Raw genomic sequence first — 16,028 nt, 5'->3', positions numbered from 1 at the left:
GTGCTCCTCTTGATTTTCCCTACAAATTGGCCGGACGGGACATACATGTTTTATGCCGACTCCGATCGGCATCTACAAGGCAGATGAGTTTTCACTGAGAGCTTTTCATGGCAGAAATACACCCGGAGCGCTTGCCAAACACTGCCGAGGGGCGACCCCGCTTAGAAAAATCTTCTTCTAATTTAAAAACCTTATTTCTAAAATTTTGATGTTGCTTTGCCCGGGGTGCGAACCCAGGGCATACGGTGTGGTAGGCGGAGCACGCTACCATCACACCACGGTGGCCACCAAAACCATAGTTATGTTATTAATTGGGAAGCTCGTCCCTTAATCTTATTCCCTTCTATCACATTCATATCAATCTCCCATCAGCTCTACATATCTTAGATCCCCACACTTTCTCTTAACGTATTCTTTATACCAGCGATCCCCTATTACCTGTCCTTACTCCTTTATACCTTATGCCTCCTTCTATAGCCCTCTTACCGTTCATTTCAAAATATCTTTCGTTCCTTTTTCTCTATCTCCATCCTCGTCGCTTCGTTTTCCCTCTCATTCCCTTTGTAAGACAATTTCTTTTTCCTAACTAATTCTCGCGTCTCTATCATTCCCAAATGACTGTGTAGCGGTCCAGGTTTCCACGTTCCGCTCTATACACCCCGTTTAGTTCCCATCTGTGAAGGTTGCCCGGCCGAACATCCTTCGCGTTCTGGGAGGCTTCGGGAAAAGGAGTTTCCTCGAAACTTGATTCTGCATAGTATGGAGCACCTACTTTCCTCCGTCACTGGAAAATTGCGTGTGCTGTAAGCGGTACTGTGTTCCAACTAATCTGAATATATCCTTTCTTTTTCTGCATTATCATTTGAATTATTATTATTTTACGTGCCGAGTGAGTTCGTAAAAACTCAACCGGAGGACTGCAGTCACTTATGTATGTATCCTTCGCTACTGCGATTTAAAAATAATTTTAATTTACGCATAATTCGTAGGAATGTCATCGCACCATATTTCGACATGATGGGACCTATGGGTCAAAAGATATGACAATTTAAACTTTGTATGGCTATGGGCGGTGCCACGCCTACCTTCTTTGAAACGTTCCCGTTTATCTAATTAAATTAATATGTCATTGATATATCTGTTCACTGGTAACTGACTTCTTTGCTCACTACTGTAATTAAAATTTTCTATATTCCACCTTTCTACCTCATTTTTGTGTGACATCAATACACAGCCGCTATTGGATGAGCAGCTGAACGATCCGTCGCGGTATGCATAGTAAACGCAATGTTGCAATATAAAATGTCGTTGCAATTTGTCGTGTTTGCCCCAAGTCATTTATGACATGAATTTTCAATTTGCAATTGTTACATTATTGTCGTCAATATATGGAGTATGTATGTACATTAGACTGGGTCGATTTATTAACCGATATCGCGCCATCGATTTTTCGATAGGATTTGTGCTCAAGAAAAAAAAAGTTCCACTACGCATACCCAAAAAAATAATTTTCGAGCCTCCGAATTTGTTTTTATTTTTGTTTTTTTTTTTTTTTTTGTTTTTGATATTTAAGATTTTTTTTTATGACCTACTAAAAAAATGTTCATGTATACCCTGTCCGACCCAAAAATACCCGCTAAAAACGTTGTCGATAACAGTTTTTTGAAAAAAAAAAAAAATATATTAAAAATATAAAAAAAACAAAAAAAAATTATTTTTTTGGGTATGCGTAGTGGAACTTTCTTTCCTGGGCCTAAATCCTATCGAAAAATCGATGGCGCGATATCGGTTAATAAATCGACCCAGTCTAATATACATGTATGTTACTGGTGGTAAGAAGGGGCAGCAACTGTAAATTGCATAAAATCCGTGACCATTTGCTATGTTGTATCGATACAATTTAATACTTTTATTAAAATCTGAGTGTTGTTTATACAAATGTTTTTGCGGTGCACCTGTTTTTTCCCCTCACTTTGTAAAAACTGCACTGTGTACTTAAATTTGAAAAGCTATAAGGATTGTGTATTTTTTGAATGACACTGTATGAAGATTTTGAGGCATTTTAGCAGGTTTGCATATCGGCGATGGGAGATTTTTCGTACCCATAATGATACCTGCCCGACCATCTCGGGAACGATTTGGTGTGACCACATGAAACCTTCTAGGCCATACCGCCCTCCACCCCCTAAATCCATGAGGAACTTGGGGTCGCAGAGTCTCTGCTGTTTAAGAAACAGGATTCGCCACGGTTAGGTCAGGTTGATAATTGTATTGTAGAAGCTATATATTGCGCTGGTAATCCTTTGAAAGGGTTGCGCTACACAACCCCTTGAATCAATTTGGTATTTTAGTCACCTCTTACCACAGGCATACCTGCGGTGGGTATATTCTAAGCCGTCTAACCCGCTATCGCCAAGACTCCTATTGGACAGTGACCCGTCAAAATACCATCAAAGGGTGACAAGTCCACGGTGAACCCAAATATTTCATCAGACAGATTGCTATTCCTTGCGGCTAGAAGAATATCGCTACTCTGCAAGTGACAATGCCCCTAGAGTTTGCTTGCCTGACTCGTGGACTCGTTAATCAACGACTAAACCACTAATACGATGACTTTACTTTCACTGACACAGTTTTGGGGACCGTTGGCGTACATATTGAATATTAGTTGATATTCTCTAAGCATACGCCCTTTTCTGGCGAGCAGTTTAGCAATGCATAGAATTATTGATAAATGTTGAACTTTAACCCAAAATATCTGTTTCTAAAATTACAATTTTAAACTACTTTTGCATTTCGCAGCAGAACAATAGAAATCGGACCAGTAGCTCAAACAATTTTAGAGTTTCCTTATTTTAAAATTTAGTATATATAAAGATAAGGTGGGTCGGTCAATTTACCGACTTTTACTTCAGAGAAATTTTCCAGAAAATCATAAAGATCCTCTAGGTAGGATTAATGCTGCAGCTTTTTTAACCAACTGATTCTTCGGGTATGAAGATTTACGTTCCCGAAAAAAAATTATTTCTTAAACATTCAATCACAATCAATCGAGGAGAGTCATGCCTTTACCTGCTTAAATATTATTTTATTTCCATACTCAATTTCTATTCGACTCATGGAACATTTTCTTCGGAATATCCTCGCCACGGTTAAAAGCTGCTAAGTCCACTTTCCACTCTAAGCAACTTTGTGATATTGAAGTTAGCAACGGTTATATCACGTGGGCGGCTGCATACTCTCCTCTCGACACTGCACTTCACATATACATATGCGAAACTTCAAAAAAGCAACAAAATTAAGAACAGCTGAGCACACTGCTAAAGAGTATCAGACCAATTCTAAATATTCGCGCGGAATTTTGTTCTCGCGGATTTTTTTATTCCCGCTGAAAAATTCGTCCAATTCTTTTCTCCTAGGGAGAAGAATAATTGGGGAATAGGAATTTCGAATTTTCGAAGTCAGCTGTTTTGTCAATTGGAATTTCGTTGTGCATTTCTTATTTTGTTAAAAAATTTTAAAGTTTAATTATTGTTGCCAATTTGTTTGAAATTAAGAAATAAGGTATAAACAATGCACATTATTGCATTTTATGTGGTATTCACTGAAATGAGTAATGAATTGGTGCCACAGCAACATCAACAGAGCAGCATAAGAAGAAGACCGGCGGAGTTGCTGCATTCATTCTGCACAGCAATTTTCTGGCGCCCAAGTCGAGTTGAGTTCGCCTTTCGCCATATGCCAAAATCTATTTAAGCCTTCTTAAAAAATCCTTGCGCAATTTCTGGATGGCTGCATCAAATATACGAAAAGCTCTTCCGTTGCTTATGATATATTTTTCGACTAAAAATAAAGAATATTGTGGTTGTTGTCGTTGTATTAACAGTGAGAATATTGTGGTAGAATGTAAATACATAATTTAGCACAAATTTGTACAAATAAGTGTTCTTTATTAAAATAACCAATCTCTTTTAACTATTTTGGTACATTCCCTTTAATTTAACTAGTGAAAAAACTCCTATGAAATGGCAGAGAAATCTTCCTCTCCCTCACATTCATAATACCTACTTTTCGAGCATTGTTCAGAATAGGAGGAAAGGGAGAAGTGAAAAAACTCACAAGGAATTTTTATTTAGAATACGAGGAATGGGAGAAGGGAAAAAACTCGTACGGAATTTTCGTTTATAATTGGGCTGTATATTTCTTTATCATATATTTCTTCTATTCCCCTTGCCCGAAATTACAGCGCGTTTTTAGTTAGTGGCGCGCAAATGATGGCACTGAAAGCAACACCTCAAATACAAACACACACAAACACACATAGCGAGCGCCCCAAATGGTACTGTCATTATTTGTATTTGGAAATGCTCAAATAAATCTTACCTTGTCGTTGATTGTGGATTCAGTGATGCGCTGGCGGCAGATCCTGTTGGCAACTCTGCTTGTTGTGATGACAAAAGCACGGCTGTTGATGGTGCGTTTGTTGCAGTTATATATTGCTGCTGCAGTTGTTGTTGTTCATAATGATGTCGTTGTTGTTGTTGTTGTTGTTGTATTTCTTGCTGCTGCTGTAGCTGTTGACGTTCATGTTGATGTTGTTGTTGTTGCTGCTGAAGCTGCTGTTGTCCTATCTCAACCGGAGCAACTAGCGTATACTCATTGTGGGGATGCTGCGATATAGAAGGTCTGAGTTGTTGTTGTATTTGCTCTTGCTGTTGTTGTTGTAGACTGGTTGCCTCTATTGGTGGTGACAGATCATCAACCAAAACTACCGTCGGATTGCCGTAGTCGTAATTAAGCGTATTGCCAACGTGATTGTTGTTGTTGTGGTTTTCATTACCATTGCCGCTCACTGGTGTGTAAATAATCGGTATAAAATGGCCAGGCAGTGTATTTGATGGTGTAAATGGTGTTAAATTGACTTTTGACTGTTTGGGGCGCGTTTGTTGGCGCAATGATAAAGCTGCTGGAGCTAGCTGCTGTTGTTGTTGTTGTTGTGGCTGTGACACAAATATTGGTTGTTGTTGTGGTTGGTGCTGATGTTGATGTTGTAACTGCTGATGATGATGCGTCTTGTGCCTTTGTGGTTCCAACAATTGCGACTGAAGATGCTCATAGGGCAGTTGCTGCAGCGTCGGTGGCTTTGTGGGTGGAAAATGCTGTACCGTTTTGTGCTATAAAATATTTACAACATCATTAATTTAATTTTACTGGTTATTTAACATGAAATAGTTGTTGTTTAACTATCTAATAAGGGATCATGAACGCTGCAATATTTATTATAAAAATTGTTTTTTAGTTAGTTATTTTTTTTCGCTCCAAAAAAAGGCTTCTGAGCAAAAGGAAAAAAACCTTCAAACTTCTAATATTTTTCCACGAAACATATTATTTTCCGAGTGAAATAAAAAACGCAAAAATAGTCAATATTTTCGGAGTGACAAAAAAAAGGACCCAAAAAAATTATTATTTTCCGAGCAAAATAAAAAACTCAAAAATGACTTATTTTACGAACGAAACTAAAAGTTTATTATTATTAATTTCTTTTTTGAGTCATAAGCCACCTTTTCATAGACCGGGTCACATATATCTCATAAAATAATTGTTATTTTTCAAACGAAAACAAAAACTTAAAAAAATCTATAAAGTTCGCAGTGATATTAAAACATCCAAAAATAACTTATTTTCCGAACTAAATAAAAAACTCAACAAAATAACTTATTCTTCGATCCAAATAAAAAGCCCTGTGGCATTCCAAGACAAGCCTTATATACAAGATATTTATAATTATGTACATACCAGAATGAATCTCAGTTTCTATGCACTTTTTATGCATAACCAAACATTGACCACACACAGGCAAGTCATAGAGGCATAGATAAGTTATGTTGAACCCAGCGGGAGGTCGTATCTGTTTACAGTCAGTTTAGTAACATGCACCAAATATTCATAAACATATCCAATTACATTTAACTGGCGCATTGACCAAATTGTTAATGGCGTGACCGTACGCCAATGACAGTTTGTCAATGCGCCTGCCGAAATATTTATCCAATAACAAATTTCAAAAATTAGGCCAAATAATATGCTGACACAAGCTATATGTAACAAGAATGTAGATACCTCTAGCTTGTAAATATTAATGTAATTATGTATGTGTACAATAGAAAATTATGTATAAATAGTAAGACATTTTCTACAATAAAATCAATCGCTTTTGTGCGCTCAAACTAAAAGAAAGTCTTTCTTTTATTCGACAGTATTACAGCCCCAAAAAATACTTAAAAAAATAAGTACTTTAAGAGTGCAAAATGAAAATTAGAAAAAGCAATTATTTTCGATTTCTATAGAAAAAGGCAAAGAGTTAATGCACTTATCGATAGTCGGCATAATATAGAACGTATTGGTGTACTTCTTATGTAGGTGCCGTTAATCATTTAGTACGTATAGTATATTAATTTTGTTCGCATAACGGTAATCCGTAATGGCATAAACTAATCGAGATAGATATAGAATTCTTTCTATATATCAAAATGATCTAAGCGAAAAAAGAAACTCATTTAGCCATGTCCGTCCGTCCGTCTGTCCGTCTCTCCGTAAACACGATAACTTGAGTAAATTTTGAGGAATCTTAAAGAAATTTGGTATGTAAGTTCCTGGGCACTCATCTCAGATCGGTATTTAAAATGAACGAATTCGGACTATAACCACGCCCACTTTTTCGATATCGAAATTTTCGAAAAACCGAACAAGTGTGATAATTCATTACCAAAGACGGCTTAAGCGATGAAATTTGGTAGGTGGGTTGAGCTTATGACGCCAAATTGAAAATTTGTAAAATTTTGGACAATGGGCGTGGCAATAAAAGAAAATTTCAAAATCGATGTGGCTCCGCCATTTTTCATTTAATTTGTCTAGAATACCAAATTTGGTAAGGGCATAGCTTCTATGAAGATAACTGTTTTTTGTGAAAATGGGCGAAATCGGTTGAAGCCACGCCCAGGTTTTATACACAGTCGACCGTCTGTCCTCCTGCTCGGCCGTTAACACGATAACTTGAGCAAAAATCGATATATCTTTACTAAACTTAGTACACGTACTTATCTGAACTCACTTTATCTTGGAATTAAAAATGGGCGCAGTCCGACCATGACCACGCCCACTTTTTCGAAATCGAAAATTTCGAAAAATAAAAAAAATGCCATAATTCTATACCAAATACGAAAAAAAGGATGAAACATGGTAATTGGATTGGTTTTTTGACGCAAAATATAACTATAGAAAAATACTTTGTAAAATGGGTACCATATTTATTAGAAGAAAATGAAAAAGTTCTGCAGGACGAAATCAAAAGCCCTTGGAATCATGGCAGGAATACTGTTCGTGGTATTAATATATGGTCCCTGGTCCACATTTTGGTCGATATCTCGAAAACGCCTTCACATATACAACTATGGGCCACTCCCTTTAAAACCCTCATTAATACCTTTAATTTGATATCCATATCATATAAACACATTATAGAGTCACCCCTGTCCGCCTTTCTGGTGATATCTCGAAAAGGCGGCCACCTATAGAACTAAGGATCACTCCCTTTTAAAATACTCATTACCACCTTTCATTTGGTACCCATATCGTACAAACACATTCTAGATTAACCCCTGGTTCACCTTTATGGCGATATCCCGAAATGGCGTCCACCTATAGCACTATGGCACACTCCCTTTTAACATACTCTTTAATACCTTCCATTTGATACCCATGTCATAAAAACACATTCCAGGGTTACCCTGGGTTCATTTTCCTACATGGTGATTTTCCCTTATTTTGTCTCCAAAGCTCTCAGCTGAGTATATAATGTTCGGTTACACCCTAACTTAGCCTTCCTTACTTGTTTTGCTTAAAATTTTGACTTACTTACCCTATGCTTTATGATGGGCGCCACGGTAGGACCGGGAGGTGGTCCAGGTGGCAATAAACGCAGCACTGGCATATTGGTAGCCTTATTATTAAGCAACGATTTCGAGAGTGGTGGTGCAGCGGGTTGGGCATGTTGCGTTATAGCTGGCGGCGGCGGCTGTGGTGGGCCAGCTGCGGTATACGCCAATTGTTGATAAATATCGCCTGCATTTTGTAGATAGTGCTGTTGCTGGGGTGCTGGTGCAAACATCAATTCACCATTGCTGCCTTGTATGCTTTGTGGTGGTGCGCGTAAATTCATGTATGATTGTGGTACGGGAAACTGGCCGTTGGCCGGTGTATGTGAACCTTGAACAGATATAGGTTTTGAATGTTTGCCATTGATTGCGAAAACACCTTTCGCCTGCGTGAAATGATATTAAAAAGAACAAAATGTTTAAATCGGTTTTGAAAGGAAGACTAATTAGGCTACATAAATGTTAGCGTAAGGGCCTTATTGTTGAGCCTTCTCACACGCACTCTACTGTTTGATATGTATTTGTTTTTTTATTACTTACTCTCTGAATTGCATATTGTTGATTAATCGGAAAATCCCGTGGCAGGTAAAAGGCCATATAAGGAATTAAACGACGTTGCCGCTCTGAAGCACTTAATTCAGAGTCGCCTGTTAAAGTAGTATTGCTGGCAGCCACCGATGGTGGTTCTTCCGTTTGTGGCGATTGAGTGCTGTTGGAAGTTTTGGGATCAGGTGCTACTTGTATGCACTGGCCAAGCTGGAATTGGGCTAAAAGGAAGATGAAAATTTATTAATTTGAAATCCTTGCGCCTTAAAATGTTCGCACAATGCATTATTACTAGGAACTTTCATTTGTATCTATTTAACTTTTATTTTTACTTTTGGGTGTATATTCTTGTTAAGCTAATTGTTCGGTCAACTGGGAGCATATGCGTCTCAGCGACAAACATCCTTTATGAATAATAATATAGGAAACAAGAACCCAAGCGGAAGACGTAGGAGGTAGAGCTAAAATAGAGAAAGGAAGAAGGGAAGACTAAGGGAGGAATACGGGAGGAAGACATGTGTAGATATGGGAATAGAGATGAAAAGAGAGAGGGATCCCATCTTCGTAATAAAACGATAAAACAGGTACGAAGAAGGTCGAGTTGAAAAAGTAGACGAGAAGGCACTGTAAAGTAGATAGAGGAATGTTGTTATAAAAATAAGAGAAAAATATGATGTCGTGAGTGGGAAAGAGAAAGAGGGGGTAGTGAAAGCTAGTAAGATGAGAAGGAGAAAGCGGTAGCATGTTTATCTAACGTTAGAGATAGATGCAGAGGTGTAAAGGGAGTGCGCGAGGACATCGCAAAAGAAAACAGTGTGAATAAAAAATACTTCTTGAATTTGTTTTAAAATTATTCAGGCGGTCCTGCACTGATATAGCTGGGGAAAAAGAAGACGGAATATGAAAGGTAGTTCAGAAAAGGAAAAGGGAGGGGAGAGAGAGGGGGGAGAGGGATAGCGAGATAAAGTAGAAAAGGGACGGCCACAGTAATGAAAACGTGAGAAAGATAAAGGAGATGAGGGAGAAGTAGGGGTGGGACTTAGCAGCAGAAGGGAATGGAAATGCAGTGAGAGTGAGAGAAGTAAAATGAGAAAAGGAAAGAAAGTGAGAAAACGTCTTCGGTACACGCAAGTAAAATATGAAGGCAGTCAGTGGATATTATCAATCAAGCCAGATAAAAAATTCTAGAGTTGGCAGATTCTGCGAGTTTTGGGTAACCACGTGACTTGTGACTGAGTATCGATTTTAAATCGTGACTGTGACTGAATAGTGATATACGAGTAATACAATGGAAAGCTAAATTGCACATACCAATAATTGCAATCACGGATCCAATCACAGTCCTCGTCTCAGCAAAATAATATGCTGCTGCAATAGGCTAAGACTTACATATGTATATTCAGGTAGCAAATGCTTTTACTCAAAATTTTGATAAATCTGTATGAAAAATATTTATAACTTTGAGTAAATGGACTATAACATTTATCTATGAACGTCACCACGATTATCAGTTAATCTGCTTAAAAAATACTTCTTTCAAGTGTATTTTGTTTTTCTAACAGTAAAAAATATAAACCATAGACAGATAGCTTAATAAACTTGCATGAATCATGAATAGCCCAAATAGGAAAAAGAATCTGCATATTTCTTAGCAATACGGTCCATCATATCACATCAATGTATCGCAGTCAGCTGCTATCTACTGCTAGATGTCGCAGGCGCAGTTTACATCCGCCACTACTTAGTCGCAGCACACCTGCTGAGTCTCAAGCTTTCTTTTTAATTCTGTTTCAACTTCTCTGGGGGGTTAAACTCATACAGTTTTGAGAACTTTTATAATTATATCTTAGTTAAAAATGCCTGCAAGTGGACCCAATAGATTCGTATTATGTTAGGTCATTTGGCCTGTGACGAGCCCTCTGATTAGGCCTGTGATTGCCGTTATTAGTAAGCGTGATTCCAAACTAGACGTATACGTCGTCACAGTCATTCACGTCGAGTTCTTCAAAGTTGTCGGCGCGATTTACTGTGAAAAATAATAAAATATATTCATGGAGGTGTGGTTTATATTTATGAACCCTAATTCAACTTTTATCTAAAATCAAAACTAAGTACTTGTTTATTAAATTAAATAAAAAAAAAAAATGGCTTCAACAGCATTTCCGTTCTAATATTTTGAAACAGAAAAGTGAGTAAACAAATGAAATATGCAAAACAAAACAATAAAATGATAACGTCACTTGAAAACTCTTTTCCCACAAGCTTCTTTTCCAAAATTGTCAAAATTTCTTTGAAAGGAGATTAAATTTTTATATATTTTTTTAATAAAAATTCTTTGAAATCAATAAAAGTTTGCATAAATAATATTTTGGTCTACACTTTCGAGTGCAAATTCAAATCAACAGAGTACCACATCTTCAGATGCAATTAGACAAAATTTCAACATAAAATCAAAATCCAACAATTATGTCAAAATTCTCGACAGCCTCCAATCGCCAACTAAATACGCGCAGCTCTGACATTGATGCCTTGGCTCAACGTGGTTATAATATTGGACACAAAATTGGTGAGGGTTCCTATGCCACTGTGATCACGGCTGGTTATGCCGACGATGCTGGTCATGGTGTACATTTGGCTTGCAAAATAATTGATAAAGCCAAAGCACCCTCAGACTTTGTACACAAATTCTTTCCACGTGAATTGGAAATTCTAACAAAAATTGATCATCCCAACATCATACAAATACACAGCATCCTACAACGTGGACCAAAAATTTTCATATTTATGCGTTATGCCGAAAATGGTGATCTGTTGAGTCATATCAAAAAATCTGGACCTGTGGAAGAGCTGCAAGCCAAAGCTTGGTTTATGCAAATGGCTAAAGCATTAAAATACCTACATTCGCATGATATAGCACATCGCGATTTGAAATGTGAGAATATTTTACTATCGAAGCGTTTGAATATTAAATTGGCTGATTTTGGTTTTGCACGCTATTGTTGTGATGAAAGTGGACGTGAAATTAAATCGGAAACATATTGCGGCTCGGCAGCATATGCAGCACCTGAAGTGGTATGTGGACGTCCATATGATCCAAAATTGGCAGACGCTTGGTCGCTGGGTGTTATACTATTCATAATGTTGAATGCGAAAATGCCATTCGATGATAGTAATTTAAGTAAATTGTTGGACGATCAACGTAATAAAAAATTTGCATTTCGTCGTAAACTACAAGATCATATTTCGGCGCAAGCGAAAGCTACAGTGGCTGTGCTGTTGGAACCGGAACCGCATGCGCGTTGGAATCTGAGAGAAATATTGAATTGCAGTTGGCTGCGCGCCGATGAGGAGGAAGCGCCGCTAGCTTAGACTAAAACTCTGTACGTCATCATTTTGAAACAAGAACGTCATTACCATTATTTGGTGCAGAAATGTATCTCAATTGTTTTTAGATCTAAAGCTAATGACTTTTGAATTTTTGTATGGAAAAAAAAAATTATTTCAACTTTTTTATGATTTGCGCATGTAAAATGTTGGTTATTTGTGGAATTGCCCTCTAATATCACATTCAGCCCGTATTCTTAAACTTTTGGATATGAAATTATCATTTATGCATACATAATTATAATTAGTATATATTTATGTACTAATTTTTATAGCTTCTTTCGGTTTGTAAATTACTTTAAACTCTCCGTAGCAGATTTGATTTCTTCCAAATGCATTCGATTGCCATATTTTTTTTCTTCTATTTTTTAAAGAATTTATTTGAATTGGCCACTTTTTAGATTAGATCTGGTCATAGGCCAACTAAATTAAGGCCAATTTGTCGTGTAAAGTTTGGTGATTTGTGTGTCTTTTGGATCACGATTGCCAGACTGCCTTCCTCCATGTGAAAAGCTATAAATTTGAGATGTGATTTAGAGCAATAGTACATAGTTCTATATATTCTCTATATTCACTTTATACTTATGTCAAAAAATACTTTAAGTTAGTACGAAAAAAAAATTAATAATAATAAATTTGTAATTGTACATTTTCAAAAAAAGTGCTTGTCCGTTTGTCTATCATCACAAAAAGACGTTTGAGATTTTATTTCAAGGGTAGTAAGGTGTTCAAATAATAAATAATAATCAAATAATAAAGTATTTAAAAAAATGATAACTGAAAAAAAAAATAAAACAAAAAAATAATTAAAAAAATTAAAAAAAATTAAAAAAAAAATTAAAAAGTAAACAAAAATCAAACTACAAATCAAAAATAAATTGATAAAAAATAGGAAAAACAATTAAAAGTAATGGCTAAAGATTTTCAAGAATTAATGAGCTTAACGCCTATAAATCATTATTGAATAACAATTATTATGAAAATAATAACATAAACAAAAAATAAAAATAAACAAAAAAAAAATAGTGCAAAAATAAATAAATTGAAGAAAGTACAATGTAATACAATAAAAAAGAAATAATCAAATGTGAAGATCAAATAAAATTAATTCCAAAGGTAAATTAAAAAAAAAATGAAATAAAAACAATCTGTAATAAAACATTAAAGTAAACAACAACAAAATTAAAAACAAAAATATTAGCAAAACAAAAAAAAACGAGAAAAAATAGTAAAAAAATTTAATTAAATAACCAAAAATAAATAATGAAAAATTTTTCAAAAAAATAATTAAATGAGTGGAAAAAAGTTAATTATAATAAAAAAAAAAAAAAAACAAGTAAAGAAATATGAAAATCAAAAGAAACGAGTACCAAAGGTAAATTAAAAAAAAAAACAATGTAAGAAAAAAATTAAATAAAAACAACCAATAATTTTACATTAAATATAAAATATTAGATACCACCAGCTTTGCGCAATGGTATCAAATATTGACAATACGAAATTTTCTTATGATGATGATGTTGGGCTCTCGAAATCTTACATATAAATAAAAAAAATCAAAGGGCAACCTATTACCTTTCCTCTTCGGACCTGATAAAGGGCTACCAAGTCCTTCCTGTCATACTCCAGAAAGCGCTGCTTTGCGCCACTTTCCTCTTCATTATCTTTACAACTTCTGCAGCAGCGATGATAAGTCGCCTACATGCGTGCTTTTAAAGCAATGCCAAGTTAGTACTCGTACGAGTGAATTTTGTAACCCTACTTAGGGTGTAAATCTGCTGTGATCTTCTTGGATCGCATTTTGGCCAGGTTTTCTTCGATGTCCGACACCCCGGTGTTTGTAGCCGTCTTTCTTCGGCTTGACGATGGATGTGCTCTTTTAGCATTAGCTTGCGTGTGGCAAGGGGCATACATAACGTTCTTGATTAGGAAGAATCTTCCTGGTCGCAATCTGCCCAGCGAGTTCGTATGCAATGCAAAATCCCTCGATGTCCCTATGTCCGGGACCCATGTTAGGTGTACACGGTTCTGTTGAGCCATCTCTTGAAGAGATCGGCAACAGTTAAGTATAAGCTCACAATTGAACAGTAAGAGACAGGAGATTTGATAGCAGCCTGAATGTCGGTGAAAATTAAGATTTCATTGCCGATATTATGTTTTCCTATCAAAACTGCGACGTCCATGATGGCTGAAACTTCTGCCCGGAAGACACTACAGTGAAGGAGAGTTGGAGGTAGGTCCCTTGAATACATCTCGCCTTCAACTCTAAATGGCAGAGAGCAGAACGGTTGGTGTATATGGAAATGCTGCTTTCAACACAAAGGTACCCATCGAACTCCGCTCAGTCATCCCTACTGGGAATGGTAGCATAGTGATCTGTGCTAGGAGAAAGAAAATTGTATTTGTTTAGTGTGGGTGTCCTATGGTTTTATTATTCCATTTGGAAAGCTCTCTAAAACGCAGGGCTGACGTTGCCGCTGCTCGAAAACCAGCTAGTTGCAATTGTTGGTTGTCAATAATGATCGGAAGTGCTTCGCTGCCAGTTGTTCTTTGAGCGCCACATATGCTGATCATACTAGATCTGTGGACTTTACCCAAAATGTTTAAGTTTGACGCCTTGCTCAAGGCTGGCCACCATGCGACTATGCCATACAGCAGTATGGCTCCGATAATCGCGGTATAAATTCATCTGCATAAATTGGGGGTGAGTCGCCATTTTTTGCCAATGAAATAATCAAAAGTAAAAGAAATATCGAGAAAAATAAATGAATGAAAATTTAAATAATTTAAAAATAATAAAACATTCAAATAATTAAAAAATAAAAACATAAAAAATGTAATGTATGATTTTTAATAATCGGGGATTGCCCATATTGCTTTTTTTTTTTTTTTTTTTTTTTTTAATGTATGAAAACATTTATTTGAAGCAATTTTTTTAATTTTATAATTTATTTAATAATTTGGGAAAAATTTAAACAACGTGACATCAGGACGGACAAGGCGACAGCTGTTTCGATTATACCTTGTAAATCTCTTCAAAGCCTTTTCTCCCGGGAGTGGGAGTCGAACTCGCACCCCTACGATAGTTGAAATGGTTGTAAACGCATTCAGCTACGTCATGCCTGTTGTGAAGTCTTTCCCAATTGCCTTCTTTTTGCATATTTTAATCTTTTACACATTGCATACTTCGTATGCAATTATGTGTTAAAGCTATGCTTGGTACGGCGGTTTTCAAAGAAACTTTGGTTTTGTTGCTGTTTTCGTTCTATTTATAGAACTACAACGAATTAACCAATTTTGTCTGTATGTATGATTTTTAATAATCGGGGATTGCCCATATTGCTTTTTTTTTTTTTTTTTAAATGTATGAAAACATTTATTTGAAGCAATTTTTTTAATTTTATAATTTATTTAATAATTTGGGAAAAATTTAAACAACGTGACATCAGGACGGACAAGGCGACAGCTGTTTCGATTATACCTTGTAAATCTCTTCAAAGCCTTTTCTCCCGGGAGTGGGAGTCGAACTCGCACCCCTACGATAGTTGAAATGGTTGTAAACGCATTCAGCTACGTCATGCCTGTTGTTTAAATTTTTCCCAAATTATTAAATAAATTATAAAATTAAAAAAATTGCTTCAAATAAATGTTTTCATACATTTAAAAAAAAAAAAAAAGCAATATGGGCAATCCCCGATTATTAAAAATCATACATACAGACAAAATTGGTTAATTCGTTGTAGTTCTATAAATAGAACGAAAACAGCAACAAAACCAAAGTTTCTTTGAAAACCGCCGTACCAAGCATAGCTTTAACACATAATTGCATACGAAGTATGCAATGTGTAAAAGATTAAAATATGCAAAAAGAAGGCAATTGGGAAAGACTTCACAACAGGCATGACGTAGCTGAATGCGTTTACAACCATTTCAACTATCGTAGGGGTGCGAGTTCGACTCCCACTCCCGGGAGAAAAGGCTTTGAAGAGATTTACAAGGTATAATCGAAACAGCTGTCGCCTTGTCCGTCCTGATGTCACGTTGTTTAAATTTTTTCCAAATTATTAAATAAATTATAAAATTAAAAAAAATTGCTTCAAATAAATGTTTTCATACATTTAAAAAAAAAAAAAAGCAATATGGGCAATCCCCGATTATTAAAAA

The 16,028-nt window shown here is 36.0% G+C and overlaps 1 protein-coding gene across 1 annotated transcript in view; it reads left to right on the top strand.

Annotated features, from left to right (window-relative positions):
- fray (frayed) overlaps positions 1-12,525 on the top strand; it is a 90,903-nt gene extending 78,378 nt beyond the window's left edge. The window contains exons 7-11 of the mRNA XM_067768646.1: positions 4,247-4,339; positions 4,407-4,474; positions 7,948-8,093; positions 8,139-8,255; positions 10,929-12,525. Coding sequence (XP_067624747.1) covers positions 4,247-4,339; positions 4,407-4,474; positions 7,948-8,093; positions 8,139-8,255; positions 10,929-11,849 — 1,345 coding nt within the window. The 3' untranslated portion in view covers positions 11,850-12,525. The remainder of the gene's footprint in view (positions 1-4,246; positions 4,340-4,406; positions 4,475-7,947; positions 8,094-8,138; positions 8,256-10,928) is intronic.
- Positions 12,526-16,028: the final 3,503 nt, after the last annotated feature.

The sequence above is a fragment of the Eurosta solidaginis genome, chromosome 1 (assembly GCF_040869045.1).
Source record: "Eurosta solidaginis isolate ZX-2024a chromosome 1, ASM4086904v1, whole genome shotgun sequence".
Classification (NCBI taxonomy): Eukaryota; Metazoa; Arthropoda; class Insecta; order Diptera; family Tephritidae; genus Eurosta; species Eurosta solidaginis.
The sequence above is the reverse complement of the archived record's forward strand: the minus strand, read 5'-3'. Positions and strand labels throughout refer to the sequence as shown.